Below are 12772 nucleotides of genomic sequence, written 5' to 3'. Positions count from 1 at the left end.
TAAGGGTAATAAATCAGGTTGGTTTTGACCTTGGTCTGACCCTGATACCTGACCTTAGGTCAACGTAATTTGCTCATTCAATATTTATGGTGCCTAACAAAGTATCTCAGAGATGTATGCCTTCGTCAAACACTCCCTTGTTGTATCAGATTGAACGATTCCCTAGAAATTGTCTTCGCTGAAACCATGGGCTGACTTTGACCTGTCATAGTTCAGCGACCTTACAAGGTGCATCTAAAATTTGCATATCAAACGCTCCGCTATGCAACTGTCTACAGCTATCCAAACTTTGGCGCGGCTACGCCGCGCCGTTCAAAAACCATTCGGGAAAAGGTCTCGGGAGGGGGGGGGCAATTTGCCCCCCCCCCCACCCGAGCGCGTGTTAATGTATTTTGTTTCACTTTAATGGCCTAAGATGTTAAAAAACGAAACAGTTGTGTCAGGTTTCTGATATTACGTCCATGCCAACTTGAAATAGGCGTCTTTGTTTGCTGAAGCATCAGTCACGAGCTCTTAAGTTCCATCTTTTGTAAATTGATTTTTTCTCTCTCTCATGGTCTTTTTGCGATGGAATTTTTCACTCCCACCCTAGTTCAAAAGCGATTCTAGCTCCCTGCTCGGAAGAGGCTTATATCGAAAACCCATTCAGGTTACATGTAAACACATGATAGAACTGGAAACCAAACTGTTAAAAATTCCGTATGACATAGCGCAAGATTTATTCCGGCTAAGCACATTCTAAAAGCCGCGTTGTATGAACCTACACAGGTTCATTATGTTAGGATTGATTACCAGCTGAAGAATTGGCTGCGTAGTTAGACTACTGATCCGGCATCTCGCTCCTATGATATTGCTATTTGAATTGTCTTTCATGCGAATATAAGCATGCGTAGTGTGTCGCCATATTTTGTTTCAAATCGCTTATAACGGCTGTGTGCGTTGTATGTTTTGTGGCCAGACCTCAACTCAGTAACTTTAAAATTAAAATGTGGTGAGCAGTGCAGCGGACACTGTGAGATAAATGCCACTATATCCGTGCTAAACTCTGCCATGTTTATCATTTTTGGCTAGTATTTAGAAAGTTTTTTTGGGAACGAAAATCAAGAGCGACCAACGCGCCATGATGAAAGTGTATCTGTGTATTTATATGTATATACATAAATATATAAATGTATATGCAGATATATATATATATATATATATATATATATATATATATATATTATTTGTTGCACACTATAGCATATTCAGTCTTGATGACCTATGTTCAAACCTCGTATAAAACAAACGAGCAAGAAGGCCATATACCCGAAATATACTGTGGTGTAGAACTAACAAGGTATGAGAGAAAGGATACTTCCGAAATACTCTAGTATATATATATATATATATATATATATATATATATATATATATATATATACATGTATATATATATATATATATATATATATATATATATATATATATATATCAACCTGTCCGCAACCTCATAATATAAATATATATCAAACCATGTCAATCTTCTCTTTCCATCACCCTCTTCATACAAGGACTTCCAAAGCTGTGTTTTAAAATCCAGTATAGAAGAAACTGGTCAGCAGGTTAAAGACCAAATATGGCCGAGGTTCATCACCGACCACCGCCAGCCCGGAGAGCAGCCCCCAATTGCCCGCAGGGCACCGCTGCTCCCTCCAGAACCCGCACGAAGCTTTGACAGCGTTAAAACGGAATATGAGTTATCACGCAGTGAAGACGCACCGCCGGGGCGAACATCACGCGCAGGACAAAATCCGATTTCGTGGCAATCCATGGCATGAATTACCCTTCCGGCGAAGCGATCTGAGATAGCGAAGAGAATGGTGGCCCTGGGGGTTAGCCTGGGCCGCTATCTTTCACCAAAAAAGAACGCGGACGTGTCTCGGCTAGTTTTACCTGGGAAACAAGCGGGCATTTCGCGCCAGGAGATCAGAGCCCCCATTGCAGAACATTTAATTTGTCTCAGGAGCGGAGTGGATAGTTCATGCTCCAGAGCACGGGACCAAACGCGCAAGTCCACCCGCACTTTCGCAGGTGCGGTTGTCCGTTTTCTTTTCTTCTCTCTGTCAGGCTCTTTGCGCTGAACTGCCGTGTCGCCGAGTCGTGGACGCGATTTCGGTCACTGTTTTTTTTCAGCTTTTTCGCAATTCGAGAATCTAGCGCTTTTAATACCAAGTGAGAAGAAGTAGGCAGCATTATGGCTACCATGCACAACTGCAGAAGAACTCGCCGAGCTGAGAGCTAGCAGTCAAGCGCCTAGCAATTTATGCAGAGCAATTTTGAGATAGCTGTATTTTTGGTTGCTGAAAACCGCGTAGACCTATCATCAGTGGCTGCAGAGGCATTGGCTTCCCGAAGCGCGACCCTCGGGTCTGGCTTCTCGTGCCGAAAATGTCTTCAGTTTAAGTAAAAGTCGCTTGAACTGTAGCCTCACTCATCAGCAGGGCACCCTGAAATATTGTTATTATTACAGCGATAAGGTGGATTTAATACGCCAAAAAGCCGTCAAGAACTAGCACCAGTGGTCCAGTGTTGCCTACAAGGTAAAGCTGCGGAAAGCTGACTTCAAATCTCCCTGTCACGATTGAATTGGCCTGATGACAATTTGATCTGACAGCTTAAGGGCTGATAAGTAATTATTGAGGTTTAGGGACGCTTCAACCGCCATTGTCATGCGGCGCCCTTGACGTTCAGATTCCGTCCAGAAATTACACCGGCGCCCAGCAGCATAGCCCATTGATTCTGATGACTTTACTGACGTTATGAAGAGTAACGCTCATCTTCATTTTTTTAACAAGTTATGCTACAAGCTTATACCAAGTTTTTGAAAGGTATCAGTCGCGTGTTTTCAATTTGACTGTTTTTGCAGAAAATCGTAGTGGGCACAACAAAAGAGATCAGTGACTTGGATGTGTGCACAATACCAGGTATATTGCTCAAAACATTTGACAGTATTCCTGGCGTGTGAGTGGTAAGCAAAGGTTAACGACCATTTCTGATTGGTAAGCGTCATAATCTTCAGCGCCTAATTAGAATTCGTCGCAAAGTCTTGGGGCTGACATGTTAAAATCAATCTTCGAAGTAAATTTCATTGTCAAATGATGGGGAAATTCCTCTCACTAGTTAGTTAAGTTATCTCACTGGCTGATTTCGGATTCTTAAGCGTCAGTCTCCTTCAGCGTATACGTTAACGCGCTCTTGGATGGAGGCCAATTTGCCCCCTCGAAGGTTTTTCAGGAATGATTTCCGAACGCCGCGGCGTAGCCGTGTCAAGTTCTGCACAGATGTAGGCTTCAAATGGCGGATCGTTTGTTATCAAAAATTTAGATGTACCTTGTAAGGTCAGTGGCCTATGGCAGATCAAAATCAAGCCATGGATTTAGCGAAGACAATTTCTAGGGAATCCCTCAAACTGATGCAACAACGAATTTAAGTTTTTGGGAAGAACTTTTGCTGTCATGTACTTATCGACTCTTGCGCCAAAGAATTTCTTTCTCACTTGGTTTTGTCACTGATGGCACACCCTACTGGACAGCCGAGCCAAGAACAAGTACACACGGCATGTTCAACGCCAGGGGGAGGTCTGTCGGAGTCATGGATAGTTCGAATGAGACCGCTCTTATGCGTGTTTTAGCGGCGAGGAACACTGAAGCTACAAAATCACGCACTACATTTGCTCGGACCGTTTGTCCCTCGCGCGCGATCAAATGCGTGGTGCCCGTAATTCCAGGATCATACATGGCGGCTCAAAGTAATCGGTGCATCTGTCCTGCTTGGGGGTCACTTTCATGTGCCCCAAGAACCACTCCATCAGTGTTCGCAAAACTCAGCCGATGACACACGAGTCCACCGAGCACGTGTATTATCTACCAGGCGACGGCACACACGGCACTGGGACAGCCGTCCGTCACGCGGCGGCCCCGCCCGGTTAGCAGGGCCGAGCGGAGGATCCCAGCCACCGGCGGCGCGTCAGACGGCTGCCGACTGGGGCGATGCAGGGGTGGGCAGGCGACCGGTGCCACGGGAGACGACCCCGCACGAGAACGCACTGAGCGGTCGCCACAGCCGGCCACGCCCACCGTCAGCAGGTCCCCCACTCCCCCCCCCCCCCCCCCCCCCCCCCTACACACACGGGCGCACGGCTCTCGCGGCCGCGCGCATACACACGCGCTGACTGGCCAAACGGCGAAGCGACGGGCACGAGCAGGAGGCGAGGTCCCAGCCGGCGGCGGCGGCGCTGTGACCTCACCGCGACCGCCACCGGTCAGCAGAGGTGTCCGCCGCCAGGACGTGTGCTCGCAGCTCCACCACGCGCTCCGCTGTACTCGTATCAAATGACTAACTGAACGCCCGCCAACACACCGCAAACGGAAGAAACTGCGAAGCCATTCGCACCAAACGGCAGCCGCGTCCCGCCTAAGCTAGGAGCGTCGTCCAAAGCTGGCCATGTAAACCCACAGTGGTAATACAGTCAAACGTGCCGACGCCGCACACTTCAGAGACGCACCCAATACCTTGAAGCCCGCACGCGACGTACTGCCGTCTCTGTCAGCGGTGTTTGTACAATCTGTTATCTAATAACAATGCTGCGACTTATCTGAAACGTTGTCTTATCAAAACTGGCGCAAGCCTAACAAACGTTTCAGCAGAACCTTGCCACTACATTTTGACTGAGCCCCTCGGTTACGTGCCCCGAATACAACGAATACTGCGATATACTCTGCGTCTGGCTCCAGCAGGCGCGTCCACCCCTCTCACGCGGGCCAGCAGAACACCGTCCTTGCTCGCAGTCACTCAAAGACGGACATTGCGAACCACGGCAGCCATCCGCCACGTACATCCGCACCCATACTGAGGACCGGACTCCGGCCAGCCCTAGGCAGAGTCATCCACTCAAACAAGTTCAGAATTTTCGGCGCCCGGCACGTCTACACTCTTTGGCTACGGTTTGCTTGGCTGATATGAGCTAGCGGTTGGTTGGTGAACCTACGACCAATGACTTCCTTCCTGGACTATCGACTCCACACCGGAAGCCGTTCATCGGGTCCGTGAGACCAAGGCGCGGTCGCAATACCGCAACACAGCCCAGTCGAGAGGAGTTTATGCCGGCGCAAGGGCCAACACAGGTTCTGTATCCGACGCCGGCCTCTGGCCGCGCTCCGACGCGCCTCGTCTATGGGTCATCCGGTCCGCAATTCCCAGCTGGAATACTGCTCTTACACGGCAAGGCCATTCCAACAGCGAACGCGGCAAACCAACTTTCACGTGGACGTGGAACTTGTAGCGCACAGCGTGTCTCAGGCTTCCGCAACAGAACACAGCCCGGCTGAACATTGCCGTATGTCATATGCCTAACACGACTGGACCCGAGGTAACACAATCACCAATATAATACCCTAGCCGGCTTCGTGGAGACCCTACGGTGCCGTCAGTAGCAGGGTCCGGAGGCCGACGAGTCGGCGATCGACTAGTGGATGCAGTAACGCCAGCCGGTCCCCGGAGGACACGGCGTACGTCCTCCGGGGACCGACTGGCGTTGCTGGAGGAGGACGACGAGACTGAAGAGAAGACGTGCGGCTGCGGCGACTGCGGCAGCGTTGTGAGATCACGGCAGGCGCCGCGGCAGCAGACAGAGCAGCAGCAGCGCCGGCCAGGGGGCGGCCGGCACGCGAGCCGCAGCGCCCGGCGGCGGCGCCGTCCGCGCCTCCTGGCCGCCCGCCAGCACGGCCGGCTCCGGCAGTGGCGGGCCCGGCTCCTGGCGAGAGCAGCGCGCCGGACGGCCGGTCAGCGGCGCGGCGGCCGCACGAGGCACGCCTCGTTACAGACACGGCGACCGTGGGGGTCACAAGCGAAGGCATCCATCGGTGAACCCCGTCTGTTGGGGCGAGGACCACCGGAACGACAGCTCAGACAAAGTCGATGGGGACACGCGAGGTCAAGATAGGCCTCCACCCCTTCCCCCCACCCCCCCCCCCCCCCCCCCACCCCCACCAAACAAAACAAACACATCATCACAGAAGGCCCATGACAGCTGGAGACAGAAGCGTCACATTATACTATCAACATCACAACAATCAAATATCGGTTGCCTGCCAAAGCCATCATAACGCGCTCGTGTGCCCATTATTTGATGGCTGTTGCAATGAGGTGAGGCGAGTGATGTAGCATTCTGCTGGGCGGCGTTGTCCACTGACCGCTTTGGCGACCTGCTGCCAGACGGCGTCGGCCAGCAGCGCTGACGTGACGCCGGCCGGCTGGACCAGCAGGGCCGAGTCCCAGACTGCGCCCGCCGAGTCCACTACCAGCTGACCCAGGTCACCCTGGCGCCGAAGGAGGGGCATCAGCGGCAGCGCACGCGCACCGGGCACACAGTGCACACAGCAGTGCGGCGGCAACATCGCCCGACACGCTCAGCGTTGGCCCGCCGCACGGATAACGCACGTCGCGTGGGTCGGCAGGCATTCATCGACGCGGAAAGCCGCGTTACAGCGCACTGCCTGCCGACCGGCATCAGTGGGGCCGGTCGGCAGGCAGGCAGGCGGACGGGGTAGGCCTCAGCCTGCCCCGTCCTCAGCGACACCAACCAGCACAGTCTGCCCCGTCCTCAGCGACACCAACCAGTACAGCCTGCCCCGTCCTCAGCGACACCAACCAGCACAGCTTGCCCCGCCCTCAGCGACACCAACCAGCACAGCCTGCCCCGCCCTCAGCGACACCAACCAGCACAGCCTGCCCCGCCCTCAGCGACACCAGCCAGTACAGCCTGCCCCGCCCTCAGCGACACCAACCAGCACAGCCTGCCCCGCCCTCAGCGACACCAACCAGCACAGCCTGCCAGTCCTCAGCGACACCAACCAGCACAGCAGCGGGCGCAGAGTGATCGTCCGCCCCCACCCGACAGACCGCGCAGAGGCCGAACCGACCCCGATGCCACGGCGCGCACACCACAGTGCAGCACGGGGGGGGGGGGGCGGGTCCGCCTCACCTGGTGTCGGGGCAGGCTGAGTTGGCGGCTCATGTTGGCGGTCAGGCCGCGGCCGTGGCTGGTCACGCCATGCAGGGGCGCGTCCAGCAGCGGGTAGCGCGTCAGGGGCGTCACCAGGTGTACGGTGACGCGGCGGCGCCACAGCTGACGCCGCAGTCCGGTCAGCGAGGCGCCTCCACGCACCTGCCGCGGCCGAGAGCGTCCTCAGCTGACGAACAGCAGCCAGACAACAGCAGACAGAACAACAGTAGACAGAGGCAGCCGCCGGTCGGACACCAGCCCAGGCAGCAGACACACAACGCCTCCGGCACACAAGAGCCGCCTGTTCCTGGCGGCGGTCAACCCACGCGTCAAGTGAGGCCGGCCGACCTATACATTAGCCAATGAGATGCGCCACCCGCATACGCGGCAATGCGACACTTCCTGTTAAAAAACAGGAACATATCCGAAAGGGACTCTCGCTAAATCTGGCACCGCATCAAACGAAGACAGCCTTCCTCCCGCGATCATGCCGACTGCGCCGGGCATCTGCTCTTCGCTCAGCCTCCATTGATCCTGGGGCGTCGGCGCGCGCAGCACAGGCTCGCGGTCCGGACCTGGTCAGAGGGCGCGAAGACGACGAGGATGCGGTACGCCACCTCCGGCGGGAACGGGTGGCCGCTCATGGCCCGTTGCAGGCTGCGCACCAGGTCTGCTGACGGCAGTTTGCTGCCCTCCAGCTGCAGCGCCGCCGGGGAGTCCACCCACACCGGCCTGCGGTCACAAGAGCCGAGGTCGACTATCTGGCGTGTACACACCGGCGACGCAGGGAGACGGAAGTCCAATGGGGCATCCTGACACGACTCCAGACCAGTCACGTACGACGGCGGAGGATGGGCGCATGTCCACGTATCATCACTGGAAGCACAGCTACTATCGGTGAAAAAGAGCAGCACCCACTGGGACAGCCGGCGCCAGGAGCAAATGACTCCATCAGCCTGTCCCGGATGGATGTACCGTGAACCGTGCTCACAGCTAAGCACTCGCTTCAGCTGCTATCCCACCAGCTGGCCGGCACCTGGCCGGGCTGCGGTACGCAGCGGCGAACACGACCCACCCCGGCGCCGGTGCAGGCGGTCAGCCGCGTCCCGTCCCTCACCGTGTGTCAGCCCGTCTCTCACTGTGTGTCAGCCCGTTTCTCACCGTGCGTCAGCCCGTCTCTCACCGCGCGTCAGCTCGTCTCTCACCGCGCGTCAGCCCGTCCCCCACCGTGTGTCAGCCCGTCTCTCACCGTGCGTCAGCCCGTCCCTCACCGTGCGTCAGCCCGTCTCTCACCGTGCGTCAGCCCGTCCGTCGGCCACCAGCGCGAACTGGACGGCGCGCTGGCCCAGCTCGGTCAGCTGGCGCTGCAGCACCTCGGCCAGTCGGCGTACGGCGTCGGCGTCCACCGTCGGGTCGGCCACGGCCAGCAGCACCCGCACCGGCGGGCTGTCGGCCTCTGGGCCCGACTGGCTCAGCCGCCACGGCACCGGCTCGGGCGCGACTGCGGAGGCGGCGCGCGTCAGTCACCGGCACTGGGCGGGACGTCCCGCTGTCTTACGTGACCAAGCGTGTAAACGCTACCGCGCAAGAACAGTAGATGGCAAACAGGTACGCGGTCACCGAGCGAACAGATATATAGCAAATGAACTGGGACAGGAACAGGCGACATCCGCCCGCCCCAGGTATGTCACGGTAACACAGACTACCAGACAAACCCCAGTCTAACTGAATTGGCAACAGGAGCCGCGTCAACGACGCCTCTGGGCCACCTGCTCGGCCGACAGGCGCCGGCTCTGGCACCGTCACACGGCCGTCGGCACGGCTCTCACCGCAGGGCGGCCGGTGCTGGCGGGCGGCCCGCTCCAGCCCGGTCAGCCGCACACACTCGGCCGTCTGGATGGAGCCGCACGAGTCGAAGTGGAGCGTCGGGCCGGCCGGCTGGTCCGGCGTCGGACAGCTCTCCTCAGGCTCCAGGCCGAAGCGGCGCCACGCCGCCGACAGCTGCCAGCCGTCCCGGTTGTCTGAGGGAGGCCGAGCACGGCTGGTGTCAACAAAGCGCCGGCCACGGGGCGATGGGGTCGCCAGCCAAATCATCTCATCTCAAGCAGTCGGCGACGGGGGCGTCCCGCAGCGAAGACCACGTGCAGAGCGCAGACCGCCGATCATAACCAACAGACAACCCCGAACGCGATGACACCGAAGTCGGGATTTGCACACACGGGCAAATCGAACATGTACCATATGCATCCTACAACATCCACATGGCACATGGGGCGGACTTCACTGTATCCGTAGTCGGGCCGGCGCCGACGGCCACGGCTCCGTCGGCGCCGGCTGGTGGGGCCGACAGCCGGGCCAGGCCGCCGCTCACCGGAGGCGGCCAGCAGGCCGGCGGTGCGCGACGCCATCCACGGGTCCAGCCTGAGCAGCACGGCGCCGCAGCCCGGCTCCAGGTCGGCCTGCAGGCCGAACGACGAGCGCGCCAGCAGCCGGCCACCGTCCAGCCGCACCTCAGTCCGCCTGCGGGCGCGCGCACACCGGTCAGCGCAGGCCCAGCTCACTACCGAGTCATAACGCGCGCTTTGCGACCATGCGCTGCCCGCTTGGTGGTATCGTGCTTCACGGACGGCATCTCATACCACAGTACACACATACGTGGCAGATTATATATATATATATATATATATATATATATATATATATATATATATATATATATATGAATTGCTCACTACAACAATTTGGAAAACTCACAAGTGTTTTGGAAGGGACGCGTTGAACCATTCCACGTGGGCGTGTCCTCCCTCGTTGACTACAACGTTGCAGTCTGGAAAAGTCATCACCAGATGGCGGGCCGATCGGAGGACAGAGAAGCCTCGCTGCTCCACGTCGGCCAGCAGCAAGTGGACGCAGCCGTCCACAGCTGCCCGCGGAACACACCGAACGTCACGCGGGAGCGCACCGGGCACGCCGGCCGTCCAGAGCGCGCAGACAACGGCGCCGTCACACGAGCACGACAGTCGGGCAGTACAGCATCTGGTGACGATCTGAAGCGTGGAGCGCACACCAGCCCCTACCAGCAACGCCTGCTATCTTCAAAACGGCTCAAAACGACTGAGACACCTCAAAAACAGCAACATAATAGCTTGGTAAAACACCTCAACTGGTGAAATATGATACCACCAAATACACAGTGTTGTAAGAGACTCCACTGGCGACCAGCGAGAGTGAGTCGGTGCGATGACAAACACGCGTCAACCACGGGCCTGAGAACCGAGCCAGCGACTCGGCGCCGACCGGCGAGCGGCCTGAGCACCGCCAGCGCACAGGGCCGTCCGCCAGTGCCCGTGAACGGCCGGCCCACTACGCACTGGGCAGCACGAACGAGCGGCCTGAGCACCGCCAGCGCACAGGGCCGTCCGCCAGTGCCCGTGAACGGCCGGCCCACTACGCACCGGGCAGCACGAACGAGCGGCCTGAGCACCGCCAGCGCACAGGGCCGTCCGCCAGTGCCCGTGAACGGCCGGCCCACTACGCACCGGGCAGCACGAACGAGCGGCCTGAGCACCGCCAGCGCACAGGGCCGTCCGCCAGTGCCCGTGAACGGCCGGCCCACTACGCACCGGGCAGCACGAACGAGCGGCCGTCCAGCGCGAGCACGCGTCCGTCGCGCCAGAGGGCAGCCAGCGGGCGGCGGTCATCGGGCCGAGCCATCAGCTCGCTCAGCACCGACGGCTGCCGCAGCCGGGCCCGCACCAGGGCGCTCAGGTTCCACACAGTCTGAAACACGCCGCAAGTGTCAGCGTCGGGGCGCAGCCAGGCCGAGACAGCACACACGCTGGCTACAGCAGGGGCGCAACCAGCACACACGCAAGGTCACACAAGACACACATTCACGTTAAGAAAGACTAAAACGGGCTGAACGGGCACCCTGGGATTCGACACATAAGCAACACAACACATGAACCATTGCGTAACACGACTACGGCCGGGTCTGCACCACTTCCTCGCCTGCTTTTTTACGTTTGTTTCCTCTTCCTAGCTGGGAGTGCCGCGACTTTTGCATACCGTTGCCTGCTCTTCGGTAACGGTATACGAAAAACGACACGCTTAACAATCAGGCTATGGCGCGGAACAAACCCCACGCCACCTGAAACAGGATACGAAGTCGGCACCACTGCACCACTGCACCAGTTGGCACCACTGCATCAGTCGGCACCACTGCATCAGTTCTCCGAAGCCGCCAGCGCGGCACGCTAGGGCGCCGCCGTCGGCTCACCTCCACGTTGGCGTAGTCGGGCAGCTCGGTGAGCTCGATGCGCGTGCGGTTACCGCGCGTGGTGCGCTGCACCTGGAACGGCAGCCGCTGCAGGCCGCTGGCTATCATCTGATTGAGCCGCTGCATCAGCTGACCCATGACCTCCGGCGGCAGCAGGCCCAGCGCACGTTCTGCCGGCGGGCCGCGCCCGTCACAGCACGGTCGTGACGCGCGCGCCAGTTACCCGCGCGTTGCGAGCAACACCGCTGCAGTGCAGCCCTCGTGAGCGCTGGCACGGAACACACTGGACAGGCCCGCAGCTCATTTCGAGTCAAAAGATCCTCAAATTGTGGCGGATGGTTATTGGTGTGGTGCGGTCGCTGCTTTTTTTTGTCTGCCTTGATGGAAGTCTGCCTCTCAAAATCATCATTTACGGCTTTGCACCACACATCATGACATCGGGAGCATGTTTGCCATCAATCCCGTCTTAAACTCAAAAGACAAGAAGAAACCACCATTCATAAGTCTGGCTACGGGCGATGCGCACAAGGAAAGCCATCATTCAGCCGGAAAGCACAGCCATGCAGTGGCTGCTTATTGCGCCATGAGGTGCGATGCAGTGAGAAGAGTACGTGGGTGCGGAAAGTAGTCCCCAGAAACATTTCGTCCTATTTCTGTACGCTGGAGGGAAGGGTGAATGAAGAGTCGTACCTGGTCCTTTCTGTAGGTGCGGAGGACAAACTGTGAATTTAACCGCTTTGAGGGTAGGCGGTATTCATTACAGACACGCTACACTGAACCGACACGTCACATGTCTGGCAACTGTACGGTCTGCAAACAAATCGAAGTAGCTTCCAACATTCTATTTTTGGGTGGCACGTGAGCCGGAAAAGCAGGCCACCAAACTGCAAAAGGCTGATCCTCAAAAGTTGACAGAACAATGGCGTTCCTCCTCTATCTGAGAGTTGACAGAACAATGGCGTTCCTCCTCTATCTGAGAGTTGACAGAACAATGGCGTTCCTTCTCTTTCTGAGAGTTCACAGAACAATGACGTTCCTTCTCTATCTGAGACTGCTGCAGAAGCAGTACGAATGCGGGGCGGTCTGAAGTCGAGCAACACCTCATTAGTAATACAACGTAATCGCTTTACAGCATTCATTGATGACGGCATGGCATGTGCGCGTCTATAAAAAAGACTAGGTCCACTGGAAGTCGACTGGAGGATTAGGCGTTTTGACAAGCTGTTGCCGATGCAGCTCGGCCTCAATGTCCAGTTCTTGACATCAGCCAGACAGTCTCTAGATCAGATCTGCCTTCCGCGGTGTGACGAGAGGTGTGCACGCACCTTTCAGGCTGGGCCCACGCGCCATTTCGTCGGCTCCCTTCCTGTAAGCCTCTGTAAAGCCAGGTGGGTGGCGGGTCAGCGAATGGTGAGTGGTTTGTGGAAGAGCCTGGGTATGCCAGCCGG

General features: G+C 57.2%; 1 protein-coding gene across 1 annotated transcript; it reads right to left on the bottom strand.

The window, feature by feature from the left end:
- Window positions 1–4008: 4008 nt before the first annotated feature.
- Window positions 4009–12772, bottom strand: LOC119112666 (uncharacterized). Its single transcript, XM_037236906.1, has 13 exons — window positions 12650–12772; window positions 11325–11494; window positions 10669–10825; window positions 10501–10521; window positions 9800–9968; window positions 9417–9565; window positions 8875–9066; window positions 8339–8546; window positions 7621–7777; window positions 7025–7207; window positions 6234–6359; window positions 5772–5794; window positions 4009–4087 (listed from the first exon to the last, which is right to left on the bottom strand). Exons 1-13 carry the CDS (start codon window positions 12672–12674, stop codon window positions 4009–4011), a joined length of 1659 nt encoding a protein of 552 aa, XP_037092801.1. The 5' UTR covers window positions 12675–12772.

Source organism: Pollicipes pollicipes, unplaced genomic scaffold, assembly GCF_011947565.3.
Source record: "Pollicipes pollicipes isolate AB1234 unplaced genomic scaffold, Ppol_2.1 Scaffold_7261;HRSCAF=8764_pilon_pilon_pilon, whole genome shotgun sequence".
Taxonomy (NCBI): domain Eukaryota; kingdom Metazoa; phylum Arthropoda; class Thecostraca; order Pollicipedomorpha; family Pollicipedidae; genus Pollicipes; species Pollicipes pollicipes.
This window is presented reverse-complemented; position numbering and strand designations above follow the sequence as displayed.